General features: G+C 52.6%; 1 protein-coding gene across 1 annotated transcript in view; it reads left to right on the top strand.

Moving 5' to 3' along the window:
• The first annotated feature begins 9,653 nt into the window (after positions 1 to 9,653).
• Positions 9,654 to 17,025, top strand: part of CXCL12 (C-X-C motif chemokine ligand 12) — an 11,194-nt gene continuing 3,822 nt past the window's right edge. The window contains exons 1-2 of the mRNA XM_004391088.1: positions 9,654 to 9,714; positions 14,176 to 14,293. Of these exons, the coding sequence (XP_004391145.1) occupies positions 9,654 to 9,714; positions 14,176 to 14,293 (179 nt within the window). The remainder of the gene's footprint in view (positions 9,715 to 14,175; positions 14,294 to 17,025) is intronic.

Here is a 17,025-nt window from a genome sequence, read left to right as displayed (position 1 = left end):
CACACACGCACACGCACCCTCCTCCTACTACTAAGATGCTGCTCCTGGAAAACACGCCCCTCCCTGGACCTCAGGGTGGCCCCTGTCTTTCCTTCTTTCTCCTCCTACTTCTTCCCCTTCACCAACACTAATGCAGAGCTCACCCCTGGGAAAGTCCAGTCTTGTCTTCACTCTGCTCTCCTAGTTCCTGGGCCTACAGACAGGCTGGCTTTCACAGAAGCCACGATTGCCCAAATTCCAGGGGGTGGAAGTGGCAGAAAATGAGCTGCCTTTAGGGGCTTATTAGGGGGCCAAGCTGAGGGCAGCAGTGGGCAGTGAGCAGGGGCTCACATTGGTTTGCTTTGATGCTCCTGGGGACCCCAGGGACCCGCTGTGCGGGACACCTACTGGAAAGCCCCTGTGTTGGGAGGGAGGGTGGCTCCAGAGCACAGGGAGCCTGCAGGAAGCAGGCAGCAGCCATTGCAAGTGGACTGAGTTTCCAATGTCTTGTTAAGGTCACCTCTCCTGGAGGATTCCAGCAGCAGGGACCTAATCACAGCCCCTCTCATGAAATGCCACTTCACCCCCAAAGGGGCTGTTCCTTCCTGACACTGCTCCCTCCCTCTCAGGGCCCTCACTGCACTTAAAGGTCTTGCAGCCCAGGGCAGTAGGACCCAGGACACAGGAGCCTCGCTGCCCCACCTCCACTCACCAACTGAGGGAATTCCACGGAGTCCCTGAGTCTGGGATTCCTTGCTGACAAAATGGGGACAAGAACATCCACCTGCCCCAGGCCGATAGAGAACTAAACGAGATAGCAATGCACATGAGGCTGCTTTGTAAACCAAAAAGAGCTGTAAACTGGGGAGAGGTAGCAACATCAACAAATGCGGCATCCCCTGCACTTATGCAAGACAGAAAAATGCCACCTGTGAGCTCTGGCTCCACCAAAAGGGAAGAGCAGGCTCCTCCCTGCCGCCTGCCACCACCTCCCCAAACAGCAAACTCTCCAGTTAAAACCTAGCTCCTCTGACGGTCCAGCGCCTGTTTTCATCACGGCCTTCACCATGGGCATGATCTTTGCTGTGAGCGTGTCAGGTTTGCCAGGGGAACCCCTCTCCAGCATCCCAGAGAGCCCGTGCCTGGAGGCATCAAGGAAGGCTCTGGCCAGCAAGGAGCAGTGGGGCAGGAACCTTGGCCCTCGGGGGCACGCCGGCTCCTGGCACACGTGCAGCTCCCAGTCGGCCTCTGAGCCCCTTGGAGCCCAGGGCAGGCTGCAGACACAGACCAAAGGGGCCCAGTCTCATGTCTGGTCTTCACCACAGTTGTTCTGTAGGTTCGTAAAACTGCCCTTCTCAGATCTCCACAAAGCCTAACTGTGAAGTGTAGACGCCCCCACACAGCACCAAATACCCACCACAGGGGCTGCAGAGCTCAGGAGTGGGTCTGCGTCCTAAGTCAGTGAAGGCCAAGCACTTCCGCACCCAGACCAGGGAGATAGGAAGGGAAGCATGCAGGTCCATATCATGAGCCCTGGCTGGGGTCCCAGCTGCACTGCCAATTAATGCTGTGTTGGCACATCCCTTCACTCTCCGAGCCTGAAAGTGGAGTAAGGATGCTTACCCTCCAGGGCTGCTGGGAAACTAGGACCAGCTGGCAGTGAGAGCTGTGTGCATAGGTGCAAGGACCTGCTGGGGTTCAGCTGCACTGCAATAGCCCTGTGGCCACTTGGCGCTTGGTCCCTGGGGAAGGGACGGCTCTCGTCACAAATTTAAGCTTTGATTTCCCTTAGACCTCAAGACCTTTGCTGTGTTTAATGGGCTGTTTCTACTAAGGTTGCATGTGACGGTCATGCAACTAAGACCCTACCATCTCTGCATGGTGCGGCTACTGAAAAAGGATGTGTCTTCACAGAGCTTAGGGGTAAAATACACAACAAATGCACCAACCAGTGGCACTGCTGGCCGAGGCGCAGACAGAAGCCACCCATCGAGGTTAATAATTGCTGAGTGTGCCAAGACGCTCGCCCCTAGCCAGCCAGACAGGACATTGTGCCTTTCTTGGCCCGCTCTGGGTAGGGGTGCTTGAGTGTCCTGAGTTATGAGCGCTTGGGGCTCAGGCTTCCTGCTCAAAACCTCAACTCCGGTCAGCTGGTGGACAGAATTATACCCGCACTGACCTACCGTAGAAGCCACAGAAGTAAATATTGCCTTGGGTCACAGCCAATCCTGGAATCTCAGGACTTTGTTGAAAGCTGCCAAGGCAAGGGTAATCGATCACCACCACCGTCTCTGTTTACAACCAGGTAAGGCCTTTTATGACTGCCCCTCTCCATCCGGAATATTTGTTTTATTGCCCCTGTAGGGAGATTTTTCCATTTGGCAAAAATCATCAGATGGTTTCAGTCATGTTAACAACTGCTCATTAAATGCAGAAGAGTAAACAGAAATAAAGATGGGTTTCTTTGTTATAGGTATTTTTTCTTTTTTTGTAATTTATGGAGGAAAATCATGGAATGGGCAATGGGGGGTGAAGTGTGCCCAGATGTTGCTCTGCTCAGCTCCTGCCTGGGTGGGAACTCCCCAGGAATGCCTCCAGAGAGGGCCAGTCCCTCAGCCAGGCGAAAGGTGAAGGTTTTGTTCTGTTGCAAGGTGAGGGCTTGCTGCGTGATCTCTGAGTTCTGGGCCCCTGATGCCTGTTTCTTCTTCCTCTGTGGTCTGGGAAGCAGGAGACATATCTTTCTGCTTCTGGCATAAAACAAACCTCTCAGGGCTGCAGCACCTGGAAAGGATTGGTGTGGAGTGGTTGAAAAGGCAAAGCCAGGTGGATGGGTGGGTGGAGAGATGGATGAAGGGGTGGTTGGGTAAGTGAGTAGGTGGATGAATGGTTGGGTTAGTGGGCAGGTGGATGGGTAGATGAATGAATGGTTGGATGGATGGATTGGTGGGTGAATGGATGGATGAGTGAATCATGAATGGATAGATGGATGGGTGGTTGGGTGGATTGTTGGATGTATGTGTGGGTGAGTAAATAGATTGGGTGGGTCATGAATGGATAGATGGATGGATGATTGGGTGGTTGGCTGGGTGGACTGAAGATTTATGAGAAAAGTATACAACCTTTCCTTGGCACAGCCTAAAGGCTCAGAGGCACAAACTGGGTTCTCTACAGAGACTAAGGAGCTAGCCATGATGGAATACGCCTGGCTACAGATATAGAAACTACATTCTGGGAACGTAAGAAGGGAAAGGGAGCAAAAAGCCAGTGAGATTCATGGATGAGGCCCAGACTCCCAGGCAGCATCCTAGATCTGCCTTGATTTAAAAGACCCCATTTTACTAACTGCTCATTTGAGAAATTATCCCCAACCAAACATCTTCTAACGATCAGTTTGTTTAATGTCTTCAGTCGGCTTCTGAGCGATGGAGTGGTGGGATGCGGACCTGAGAAATGCCAGGCAGTCCTCCACACCTTGAGTCATCTCCACTTACATCCTCGGGCCAGGCTACCAGTGGGCAGGCCTTTCTGCTTGACCTGGACAGCCCCCTGTGTGTGGTCTGGTCCTAGGCAGACTCCAGACGCTGGCCACAGGGATGCCAAGTGGAGAAAGAGTGCAAGTCCCTCTTCTGAAGACGCAGGGCCAGCGGGGCTGGGATCTAGGCTTTCTGCTAGGGAGGACCAGCTGTGCTGGCAGCAGGCCCAGATCCTCCCCCATCATCGCCCCGCCTCTTGGCTCCTTCCTCTTCTGAGAATCCCATCAGAGCAGGATGCGGCTACGTGCTGCTCTTTCTTGGGGTTATTTCTCCTCCTCTTCCTCCATATGCAGTTCACGCCACCTAGTAAACGGAAGGAAAGAATGTCTGTTGCTGGGCTTCATATATATCTACCGGGACTAGAAGGAAGAGGAAAACTGATGGGGCTGGGGAGAAGAAGCCTGCATCTCCTGCCTCAGGCACGCCCAGGGCTGTTTCTAGAAGGTCAATATTGGGGGGAGAGGGAGGCGCTAAGCTGCTTGGAGCAGAAAGAAGAGCAACAAGAACATCACTCAGTTATTGCTTTAATGCACTCTTTTCTAGCAACTCTGTCCTGAAGAAACTCAAGAAATCCCCTCACTGAGAACGTGAGTGATTCCAGAACTCGCCTTCTCATCACCTCCCCAGCCTCTGCCCACAAGATCTGAGGGCTCAGGCAGAAAGCCCAGAGGAGAGGCTCTACCGTGGTGTGAAGAACACAGACCCTGAAGTAAGGTTGCTAGCCTCAGCAAGTGAAAATACAGGATGCCCAGTGAAATCTGAATTTCAGATAAGCAACAAATAATTTTTTGTATAAGTATGTTCCATGCAACATCAGGAACAAACTTATACTAAAAAATTATTCATTATCTATCTGAAATTCCCACTCAGCAGGGTGTCCTGTGTTTGATCTGGCAAACCCGCTCATCCTTCACCAAGAACTGCCCCTGCTCCTGAGCCAGGCTTAGTGGATTTAAATCCTGCCTCTGTCAGACAGAAGTTATCCGATCTTCGTTTCCGAATCTGCGGAGTGGAGTTGACACTGAGCCCAACTCTTGAGATAGATGTGAAGATAAAGGGGGCGCAAGGCGTAAGATGCTCAGGACAAAGCAAGGCGCTGAGTAACTGCTGTGTAAATAGTTCACACTGCCTTTCTGGGCTCACACTTCCCATCACCCACGGCTTCCTGGCAGGGGCGGGGGTATATTTCAATTTCCGTGTTCCAATGGAGCCCCAATAGCTAAGCCCAATCTGACCAGAGGCTGTGGTAAACGAGGAGGGGCGGGGGGGGACAGAGTTGTTGTTGTTGTTGTTAGGTGCTGTTGAGTTTGTTTGGACCCATAGTGACCCTGTGTACAACAGAACAAAACAGTGCCCAGTCCTGCACCATCCTCACAATGGTTGCTGTGTTTGAACCCATTGTTGCAGCAACCGTTTGTCAATCTATCTCATTGAGGGTCTTCCTCTTTTTCGCTGACCCTCTACTTCACCAAGCATGATGTCCTTCTACAGGGACTGGTCCCTTTTGATAACATGTCCAAAGTATGTGAGACAGTCTCCTCATCCTTGCTTCTAAGGAGCATTCTGGCTGTACTTCTTCCAAGACAGATTTGTTCGTTCTTCTTGTGGTCCATGGTATACTCAATATTCTTCACCAACACCATAATTCAAATGCATGAATTCTTCTTTGGTCTTCCTTATTCATTGTCCAGCTTTCCCATGCGTATGAGGCGATTGAAAATACCAAGGTCAGGCACACCTTAGTCCTCAAAGGACATCTTTGCTTGTTAACATTTTAAAGAGATCTTTTGCAGCAGATTTGCCCAATGCAATGCTTCGTTTGATTTCTTGACTGCTGCTTCCATGGGCATTGATTGTGGAACCAAGTAAAATGAAATCCTTGACAACTTCAATGTTTTCTCAGTTTATCATGATGTTGTTTACTGGATGTGGATGATTTTGGCAACGGAGCATTGAGGAAGCTGGGGTGTGGCTGGGTGCACAGATCTGAACTCTCTAGTACCTTCGGGCTGATTTGCCCTAGAACATTAACCTAGTAGTCTGATGCTCCTGGAGGAGGTCCCAGGAAATGCCACCTCTGCTTAAGAGTGTCAAGCAAGGAAGAATCTTTGGGCAGGACTACCTGGAAAACCCAGCTTGCTGGACATGCATGTTCATTGAGGTGGGTGCCTGCCTGCGTGCGTACCCCAAAGCCAGCCTGGATCCAGTGCAGAGGTTCTGGACCCTGGATTCTTGACTCAGCCTCCCTGAGTTCCTTCTTACTGGGTGGCCTGGAGCTCCTGAGGCCAATCTGTGATCCAGCCAAGGAAAGTGTGGCCAAATCTGTTTGCACCACTGTCAGGAATTTTTTCTAAGTCCGCAAACCACCTATACTTTTACATGTTACTAGTGTGTTTAAATAGACTTACTTTTTAAAGCTTGGAGCACTGGTGGACCAGTGGTTAAGAGCTTGGCTGCTAACCAAATGATCAGCAGTTCAAATCCATCAGCCACTCCTTGGAAACCCTGTGGGGTAGTTCTACTCTGTCCTATAGGGTTGCTATGAGTCATAATCGACTGGATGACAACAGTTTTGTTTTGTTTTTTTTTCCTTTAAACTTAAATCATTTATTAAAAAGTGAAACCCATCCTACACAATATCTGAAATGCCTGGCCTTAATGTGCTAGTTATACTTTTTTCTTAATCCATATACATATATATATACTTTAAAAAATAATGTTTTCAGAGTCCCACCTACAAGTACTTTGTCCCTTACACATTGGACGATGCTGACTTGAAGGAAACTTTCATCTTTGCACCCAGATGGTGCAGAGGTCCTTTCTCACAGGCCCAGCCATTGAATCCTCAAAGAGTGAGCAGCTTAGGCAGGGGCAGATGGCAATGGGCAGATGCCCCATGCTGGCCATGAGAGGTCTCCAGATGATAAAGTGCAATCCCGCCATCGAGATATGCCAGACCCGACTCCCAACGTGGACTCAGGGTTTCTAAAGGGGTCCCTCAAAAACCAAAACCAAACCCGTTGGGTCGAGCTGATTCAAAGGTGCCCCTAAAAAAAACAAAAACAAAACAAACCCCTTTGCTGTCCAGTGGATTCCGACTCACGTGACTCATAGCAACCCTACAGGATGAAGTAGAACTGCTGAAACGCTTTCCAGGGAGCGCCTGGTGGATTTGAACTGCCAACCTTTTGGTTAGCAGCCTTAGCTCTTAACCACTATGCCACCAGGGTTTCCAAGGTGTCCTTAAGGGGAAGCAATTCTCTGTGCTGGGTGGAGGGGGTGGGAAATGCTGTCTTGAGGTGGGAGGCATCTGGGGCTGGGCTAGAACCCAATTTAAAAAGTGCAGGTCTGATGGAGATCTGTCTGTCTGCGTTCGTGCCTTGGCCTCCAGATTGTTGACCTATGCAGAGTTTTAAATTCAAATTGCTTGTCAGCTTCAAAATTATGGAGGTTCTGCCTAAAATACAAATCCTTGGCCATCCTAGTTAAAATCCTCACCGGTGCTGCCCCTTCCCTCTCCTCTTTTTTCCCACAGCACTTACTGACCTTCCACACGTCATGTAATGATTTACGTTTAGTTCCTTCACTAGAACACAAACTCCAGGGGAGCCGAGAGCCTAGGTTTTTTGCTTCCTTTACTGCAGCCAGAACCTGACACGTAGTAGGTGTTCAATAACTACCTTAATGAATGAATGGGGGAAGTGGGCAGTGAATGTTTGTCCTGGGGCCCGCGAGGTGTGTCCACTATCTGGAGGTCAAGCCACCCTACCCCAGCCTTCACCCCAGCCCTGCCCGGGATCCAGCCCGCGCGGGGGTCTCCCAGAGGCTGCCTCGGGCTGCGGGGCAAAACTTACTTCCAGTCTATCCGTTTTGCAACAAAAAGGGAGCAGTGTTTGCTTTGGCCGGACTTGCCTGCGAGGCTCCTGGCGGCTCCGGCCAGGCTCTGGGCTCCAGGCTCCAGGCTCCAGGGCGTGCCCCACTGCCCAGGCCGCCGATTTACCGCCCAGTCCCGCCAAGTCTCCCGGCTCTGCGGTGATTCCGGCCGGGCGGGGCAATCAACCGCTGGGGCCCCAGGGCCGGGGCGAGGGGCGGAGACCGAGACCGCGACCCTCCGCCTGGCCGTTGCGTGGCCACCAGAGGGCGCCCGAGTCCAGTCACCACACCGGCATGGGTCTGTGGCCCGCCAGACCTCACAGGCTTCGCTATAACTTGCCCCGAGACCAGGAGAGGCGAGGCGGACACCCATGAATAAGATACAGGACTGCCTTCATCACTAAACTGTTTTTTAAGAGCAGGGACCGGGTCAGCAGGGTCTGCCCCCAATACCCAGAAGTAGACCTGGCCCAGGATGGATAGATGGATGGACGAATGAAAGAACGAATGAATGCAGGTCCTTGGGGCGCTCTGCGGCTCACCTAAGTAGGCGTCAAAGTGGTTTGGGAAACGCACACAGGCAGAAGACACCGATTACCTCCGCTGGAGTCCCTGGTGACCTCTCGCTGACCGTCCCCACTCCAGAGCCCCCAGCGGGAGCCATTGAGCCCGGGCCGGGAGGTCTCCGCCCCTCTCAGACCGCCCCTCCTCCGGGATTCCTCGGAAACCTGGAGCTCACGACCGGTCACCTAGGCCTGCCACGCAAATGGACGTGTGGACAGAATCCTGTCTACCTGGCCACGCGGGAAAGGGCAAGAAGGGGTGGTTGGCATAGCCTGCGGTCAGAAACACGGCCCAGCGGGGCGCTTGCCCCACCCGGCGCCTCCAGGCCGCCTGCCTGCGCCCCTACCTCGCTAGGCTTCCGCCCAGCTGCGGGGGTCAGGGATGGGGCGCGCCGGCCTGCGGTGAGGGCTGGCCCATGCGAGGCTGACCGGCCGAGCCTGTCTGAGATATCGTCAGGGAAGCTTCGTCTGTGTGGTCCTCTGGCCTGGAACGGCGGGCTCCAGAAGCTCTGACCCAGAAGTCACGCTGGGCATTCATTGGGTAAAGGGAGAAAATGTTGAAGTTTTAAAAAACGATTTCTAGCTTCCATTTATTGAGTACTGACTATGTGTCAGACGGATGCTGAGCACTTTGGCTGGGGATCTCATTCAATTCCCCCACTTCCACTCCGCTGGCTGGGAACTGTGATCTGTTCATTTCACCGCCGAGAGAACAGAGGCTGAGTAAAGCCACCTTTCGTGAGGGTCTCCGGGGCGAACCTCTTTGTTTCATTTGGGTCGCACAATGCCCTATTTTAGAGCCCCAAATTGACAGGTGAGGAAACTGAAGCTCGGCTAGCAAGTAATGGTGTTATTTGGAATCAGGGTGCTCTGACTGTAAAGACTGGTCTCGTTCAATGAAGCGGAGTTTTCGGGGTCGCTGAGCAGTCAACCTGGGGCAGGTGATCACCTGAAGTCCTGCACCCAGAAAACAGGCCGCTCTTGACTACCTTAAGAGGCCATGGCGCAGTCCGCCCTCTCCTTGGGTCTGACTTGTTTTTCGTTGGTTCTCGTTCTTTCCCACCGCCAAAGGACCAGGGCTCAAAATCCGCCTCCAGGCCTCAGTCTCTCTATCCGCTTACCAAACCAAAACCAGAACCTATTGCTAACTCACAGCGACCCTACAGGACAGAGCAGAACTGCCCCCTAGGCCTTCCAAGGCTGTAAATCTTTACAGAAGCAGACTGCCACGTCTTTCTCCCGCTGAGCAGCTGATGAGTTCGAACCATAGACCTTCCCGTTAGCAGCCGAGCGCTTAATCACAGTGCCACCAGGGCTCATTTCTCCATCTGCATGGCCCACGCCCAGCCTCTCTGCGCGGCTGGGAGCTGCTCTGCAGGCCAGGCCCGCGGTGCAGGGTCTGGCGGGGCCTGAGAAGGTCAAAAGCTAGAGCGTCAGGAGGCCCGTGGGCCACCAAAGGCGCGGAGGAAGGGACAGGAGGAGGCGACAGGGGCGGCGGTGTCAGAGCGGGCGAGCGTCAGACCCCAGGCGGCGGTCTCCAGTCCGCTCCAGGCCCGCCCCTTGGCTCGCGCTCCGCCCCGCCCCGCCCCGCTCTCGCCTCTAAAGCGCCTGGCGCGCGGCCCCAGTCCCGGCACTTTCACTCTCGGTCGGCTAGCGCCCACCGTGTTCTGTCCCGTCGGCCCGCTCCTCGCCCGCCGCCCGCGAGATGGATGCCAAGGCCGTAGCCGTGCTGGCCCTCCTGCTGGCCGCGCTCTGCCTCAGCGACGGTGAGTGCGCTTGGAAGCGGAGGCGCGAGGAGGCGCCCGGGATTCTGCGGCGCCGCGGCTTGCTCTGCCCGCGCCGCCCGGGCGAACCTACTGCTTAGCCGCTTTACACCTGGAAGGTGGAGGCAGCCCACTTCGCCCGGCGCGCTCCGTCGAGGAGCCGCGTCTGAAGCGGCACGCCTCGCTGGCCTCCCTGCGCCGAGGTTTCGCGTCCCCGCAGAAGGGCTCGGGTCCTGGGGCGGCCGCCAGTCCTCGAGCGCGCTGCAGAGCGAGGGTGGGCAAGACCACTGGGCCCGGAGCGCGCGGAGGACTCCGAGGTGGGGAGCTGTGTCCGGGCCGCGCGCGGGCCACAGGCTCCTGTCCGCCGCCAGTTAGTGCTTTCCCGCGCCAGGCTAGCTTTCCAGCAGTGATGGGCTCCGAGGTCCCGCTGCGCGCTGTGCCTGAGATGCGATCGGGCGGCGGATGGGAAAGAGTGTTTTGCAAAGCCCGGCTCGCCGCGTAACGTACGGGTCGTGGCGGCGGGGTCAGTGCGTGCTGCGCCGCATCCCCTCCACGCAAGGCCGGCCCTCTCTGTCCCGCACCAGCGCGAAGCTCCAGTCCTGGCGCGGGCGGGCTGCGCTCGCAGCTGTCGGGCTTGCGCAACCGGCCTGGCTGTGCTTCTACACAGCCTTGCAGTCCAGCTCACTGCCTCCCCTCCTCCTCCTGGTCCTCCTGGGGTCAAAGAGAGAGGCGCAGGGGCCATCCGGGCCGTGCACACCCCACCCCAGCCTCCAAACACACCTGTAAACTGGCGCCTTTGTCACTGGGCCGAGCGCTCTGTCTTCGTAATGAGCGCTACAGCAAAGTTCAATCGCCAATGCCTTGGGCCACTGGGAACGGTGGTATCCCATTTCACCAGGAGAGGGTAAAGGCTTGTCTTTCTTTTCTTTTCTTTTTTTTTTTTTTTGACGCTGAAGAGAAAACTCGCTGCCCTATCACAGGCTACCGCTGCTGCAAACCAAAATAAACTGTTGCCTCTGAACCCCAAACAAAACGATGTCCATCAGGCCGTCTCTCGGCTGCGAAGTTTCTAACAAACTCGCAGAGCTGAAAGACGTTCTGAATCCTCTTGGTGCAGCTGCCTTCTGTGCAGGCCCCGGAGCGCGCCCGGAGCTATAAGCCGGTTTAGGCCGCAGACCTGTCCCCTGTGCCCCAGCAGGCTGCGGACTGGCAGCAGGTGTAGGTAGGATGAGCGCTCGGCGGGGCTAGGCAGGAGGCGCAGCCCTAACCAGGGTGACGCCTGACTGCCCTGCAAGGTTCCCTAAATGCGCAACAAGTTGTTGGTCAGAGCTGCAGAGGGATCTGGATTGAAGGCAAAGTAGAATTTTTCCCTTAGCTGAAAAAGTATTTGAGGCTGCGGCTCCACGCTGACACCTCACCCCCAGAAGTCTTGGGGTGCTCTGGTTTGGGCATTAACAATGAGGGGGCTGGCAAGGGTGACAGTGACAGCGCCCTCTGGATAAATGGCGCCCCAGGCAGATCTGGTTCTTTTTGGATGCACCCACCAGAAAGCCACTGGCAGAAGGTTACCTGCAGGACCTTGTTCGTGGAGGGGAGCTGCCCTGGGGCTACCCCAGTGTCCCCGGGAAAGTTGCAGGACAGCCTGTCCCCCACACACACTTTGTGGGCTCACTTCCTTACATTTTGTTCTACCTCCCTGAGCCCTTGTGTCCTATAGCCCTATATCCAATCACTGAACCCCCAAGCTGCCCTGCAGAGACTCAGGCTAGGCTCCTACCCTCCTGGATTGTCCGACCTGGCCAAGCAGCTGAGCCCCAGGTACCCTGGGCTTCTCAGGGTTAAACCCAAGGGTCGGCCACATTCCCAGGCCTGGCTGGAGGGGGCTGGCTGGCTGTTGGGGGGTGGGGCGGGGAGGCTCTTGTCTATGCATCACTCTCTGGGAACTGCTTTGGGAACCAGGCTGCCAGGTCCCATGTTGGGGGGTGGGGAGAGGTAACATCGCATCCAGTCAGGCATCTTGGCTGTACATCAAGTGACATCCCAAACGGTTGGAAAAGTTAATGATATTGACAAAAAGCTGGAGGGAAAGACAGCAGGTGGACACCGCACAAAGTTCTCTTGATAAGAGCACCTAATCACTCTGTCCGTTTAAAAAACTCATTGAAATTCTCCCACTTGACAGGCAAACAAGTGGGTCCTCCTGGGAGCAGGAATACAAATTGCCTTGGAAGGAAATGGATAATCCCAGGGGTGGCGGGGAGATAAAGAGCAAAACCTGTTTTGAGTGGGGAATGGGCTCTGATTTCTGGCCTGATCTCGGACTGCTGCTTCCTGAACTCTGAGAGTGGCAGCCCCCACCACTGCGGACTCTGGGGCTCAGGGTTGCTCTGTGGTTGGGACGCTCCCTGCCTCACCACTGGGTCCGGCCAGCTCCAGCTCAGGGAGGACCTATGGGAAATGCAGGGAAAGCCTGGGGCTAAGGGGAGACCTGGCTGGAGGACTCCTTAATCACCCAGGCCTGGCCCCAGCAGCCGGGGTCGCTTTCCCAGGTGCTCTGGTTACACTGTGGTACTGACTTCCCTGCAGGGCCCCTGGTGCAGTTGCTATAAGCCAGGCTCAGGGGTGACTTTCTGGAGTAGGATCAGGTATAAAGGGAAAGGCAGCTAGCTCCCCAGCCAGGAGTCACAGAGCACACTAAAATGGGCTTTCTCCTTCCTGGTTTTCAAGGTAGCTTTGTTTGGTCAGAAAGGGCAGAGCCGTCTGCTCTTCCCTTGATTGGGGGGGTGCTAAATGTGATGCTGTTCCTAGTCCATGGCATCCATCAGCTGAATTGAGCCTTTAGAACAAGATCAGCCCTTCACTCTCAAGGATTCTGCTCTCTTTGCAAAGGTGCCGACCTTAAGAACCCCAGAGGCCTCTGGGAGCTCTGCAAACAGGCAGTTCCCCCCTCCCTCCCTTAAATCTCCGGGCTCAGTATTCTCAGACACACATTTAATCCCTGATGAAAGGATCCACAAATTCAAATAATTTGGGTATTAAGCAGGGTTTGGATAAAATCTGCAGGGAAAAAAAAAAAAAAAACCCTGCAAAAATCCTAGCCCCCAGGGCTTGTAATTCTAGACTCAAAGGATGAGTGGTGGGTTTTGCAGGAGCCCCTTGCTAATTTACACTAATGAGTGTCAATTCTGGCATTTTGCAAATTGGTGAATTGCAAACAAAGATCTGAATAAAATCCAGGAGGCTGCAGGCAGCATCCCCAACAGGCAAAGAAAGCCACATTTGACTGCAGCCTGACTAATCTCCTGCCTTTGAGGAAGTGCTCGCGAGGAGGCGGGCCCTCTGCCTGCCCTCTGGGGACCACAGGTAGGAAGGCAGCCAGGACTGTGTGGTGCTGGCCAGGCTTAGGGAGAAAGTTAGAAGGGAAGACTGCAGGTGGGGGAGGGCAGCATTCCTGGGAGCTGCAGTGGATCCTGGGATGAAGTTGTCCAGAAGGAGGGAGGGAGAGGGGGTGGGAGACTGGATGGAGCCTCCTCCCCCCTTTCCCTTCTCTGAGTTGGCATCTTTTCTCACTTGGCCCTTTTCTCGGTCATCTAGTGCTGCTATAACAGAAACACCACGAGTGGATGACTTTAACAAAGAGAAGTTTATTCTCTCACAGTTTAGGAAGCTGAAAGTCCAAACTTAGGGCACCAGCTCCAGGGGAAGGCTTTCTGTCTCTGTCAGCTCTGGGGGAAGGTCCTTGTCATCAATCTTCCCTGGTAGAGGAGCCTCTCAGCACAGGGACCCTGGGTCCAAAGGACAAGCTCCACTTCTGGCTCTTTTTTCTTTGTGGTCAGAGAGCCCTCCCTCTCTCTGTTTGCTTTTCCATTTTATATCTAAAAAGAGATTGACTCAAGATACGACCTAATCCTGTAGATTGTGTCCTGCCTCGTTAACATGACTGCCTCTAATCCTGCCTCATTAACATTGTAGAGGTAGGATTTACAACGCATAGGATAATTACAACAGATCACAAAATGGAGGACAACCACACAATACTGGAACAAGCTGACATACATTTTCGGGGGACACAATTCAATCCATAACAGTCCTGGAAGAGTATTTTGCAAAGAAAACTTGGGAACCTAAGTACTTTTGACTGAAACCCTTATCTGCTATTATTACTGCTTTTGTCTTGAGATACCTGAGAAGGTGGCTTCTTCCTTTAATCTCACCCTGTGTAGTGTCCAGCTCTGCCCAAGTACTTTTGTCCCCTTGCTCTGTATAAGCTGAGTCTCACCTGCCCAAGGAGATGGTCTTTCCCAGAATACACCTGTAACTCATCCCTCTGCTTTTGAGCCTTACCAGCCCCTCCCGCTTCTCTCTCATTCCATCACCTTATCCTCTGGCTGCAGACTTAGATGTGGGTGCATCCCTAAGGCTTGGCAGGATAACAAGGTGTCTTGTTCTCCTTACCTCTTCTAGGGAAACCCGTCAGCCTGAGCTACAGATGTCCATGCCGTTTCTTCGAGAGCCACGTTGCCAGAGCCAATGTCAAGCATCTCAAAATCCTCACTACTCCAAACTGTGCCCTTCAGATCGTGTAAGTCCTTTATTTATTAAGTTTATTGGTTGTATATTGTGAAAATATACACAACAAAACTTTCACCAATTCAACACTTTCCACATGTACCATTCAGTGACATTGATTACATTCTTCAACTTGGGCAACCATTCTTGCTGTCCTTTTCCAAATTATTCCACTGACATTAACATAAACTCAGTGCCCCCTAAGCAAAAACTTCTCCCTCCTCCTGCCTTCTCACCCCTCACGCCCACGAATAATCTCCAGTTTCTGTATATTTGCTTATTTCCTGTAAGTGAGAACATACAGTATTTGCCCTTTTGTGACTGGTTAATTTTACTCGGCGTGTTTTCAAGATTCGTGCACGCTATGGCATATGTATCAGGACTTCCTTTCTCTTTCTGGCTGAGTAGAATGGATTATGTAAGTCTTGGACCCCATCCTTTAGGGATGTTGCATCTAATGGGCATATTAACGCTTAACTCACAGAGCTGTTAAAGGTATAGAAATGATATATGCCTATTGGCCAACCTTGAACTTGGCATAATTAAAACCAAAAACCAAACCAGCTGCCTTCGAGATGATTCTAACTCCTGGTGACCCCCTGTGTTTTAGAGTAGAACTGTGCTCCACAGGGTTTTCAATGGATGTCATCTTTCAGAAGTAGATTGCCAGGCCTTTTCTCTGAGCTGCCTCTGAGTGGATTTGAACTGTCAACCTCTCAGTTAATAGCCAAGCGCTTAACCATTTGCACCACGCAGGGACTCCTTGGCATAATTAGAGGCAGATGTTATTCCCAGGACTGGGCAGCATTTTGTTTCATTGTGCATGGGGTCATCATGAGTTGACAGCCAACAACAATAGCAACATTATTACCGTGAGTACTTACGGGCGTTTCAAAAGCCATCCTTGCCCTTGGCAACCTGCCATGCTCACAGTGGTCATTGTCTGCTTTCTTCTCAAAGATTCCTCCCTCTAGCACAGGGTGGTAGCATGATTGGATACCTCTGGACTAGAGAAATGATGGGTTTCCCCAAGGCTTCTGCCAAAGTCTGGTACTTAAGCCAACCCTTTGTTAGTAACGGTTGTATCTTTCTTGGCTGTTTCAGGCCTCTGTGAATCTAAATTAATCCTTTCTGTCCTAACAAAAACTCACAAGATGGAAATTCAGTATAGTTGTCTTTAACCATTCAGTGAAACCTCAACATTTTCAACTCACTTAACTGCATACAGTCTCAAACACAACACACGAGTTTTTGTTTTTGATTGGTGTTGATGGCAGCTGCTAAACATTTGCTTTTCATTTGTGTGGGAAACAAAACGGATAAAAATCCCACATAAATGAGGCACATGGTATCTGGGACGTAGGATGATGCCGGAGAGGCAGGAAGAAAGCCACACGTGGTTGCTCGTCTGCGTGGCCGCTGTACGTGTGTGTGCATACATGACACGTAACAAACAGGACTCGTGTCTAGATGATGAGGAAGCCTGAGGGCTCTGCGTTTCCTGGGGATGTCTCTGTTCTGAAAAGCACCGACACTCAGAATGGGCTAAGGAAACAGCAGATGAAAGGAAAGCCGCAGCTTTCTGAAGACATTCAGCACAACACCAACTGTTTTAGATTCGACTTTCTTTTCTCACCTTTGCTTCCTTTAATGGGTTTATCATTTGCAATATGTCCTAGGGCACTCGAAGATGAATGTTTCTTCACTTACTTTGTTTACAATAAAATATCAAATCTCCTGGGAGAGGTATGTTATCAGATACTGGCTTGAACTAGCATCAGTGCTTCACGGTATAGATTATGCTAGTTCATGTAGCAGGAGGTTTAAGAAGACAAACACAATTTGCAGCTCTGGGCAAGCACATAATTAATAAACAGTGTTACCTATATACATCGTACTTCTACTCTGCACAGCCTCAGCCACCACTGAGCAGGCTGCCTGGAGAATGTGGGAAGTTCCCAAAGCCTTGTGCTGGGCTTAGTCACCTTCAGGCCCTTAGTGGCTAGGCAGGGATCGCCTTGGGCTGCTGGAGTTTACCTGGTACCCAGGAAGTGCAAGCCAGGAATTTATAGAGAAGAATGAGAAAGAGAAGTCCCGGGCCTCTCTGGGAGTCTTCGTGTCTGGAGGGAGGCTGTGAGTGCAGGTGAGTGGGAGGAAGGTGGAGTCCGGACTTTAAAGCAAATGAGACTGCCGAACATTTAAGGAACTTGTAAGATTTCTGGAAATTATCTCTGGCAATCCTACCTGTACTGTCATTCCCCCAGCTGCACTGTCACCCCCACCTGCACTGTCATTCCCCCACCTGTACTGTCACCCCCACCTGTACTGTCATTCCCCCACCAGTACTGTCACCCCCACCTGTACTGTCATTCCCCCACCTGTACTGTCACCCCTACCTGTACTGTCACCCCCACCTGTACTGTCATTCCCCCACCTGCACTGTCATTCCCCCACCTGTACTGTCACCCCCACCTGCACTGTCATTCCCCTACCTGTACTGTCACCCCCACCTGTACTGTCACCCCCACTTGTCCTGTCACCTTCACTCATCCCTAAACTATTACAGTACTGCCTTGCAGAAGTCCTGCTTCCAGGACTACTTTTAAGCCTGTCTTCTATGTATTGTCAAGATGATCTGTCTAAGTAAAATCTGCTCTGTCGCTCTCCGGTTTAAAATCTTCAGAAGTTTCCATCACCTTCCAGATTAAGTCTCCACTCCATCATGTGGCCCCCGAGGCCTCTTAA

Source organism: Trichechus manatus, unplaced genomic scaffold, assembly GCF_000243295.1.
Source record: "Trichechus manatus latirostris isolate Lorelei unplaced genomic scaffold, TriManLat1.0 scaffold00460, whole genome shotgun sequence".
Lineage (NCBI taxonomy): Eukaryota > Metazoa > Chordata > Mammalia > Sirenia > Trichechidae > Trichechus > Trichechus manatus.
This window is presented reverse-complemented; position numbering and strand designations above follow the sequence as displayed.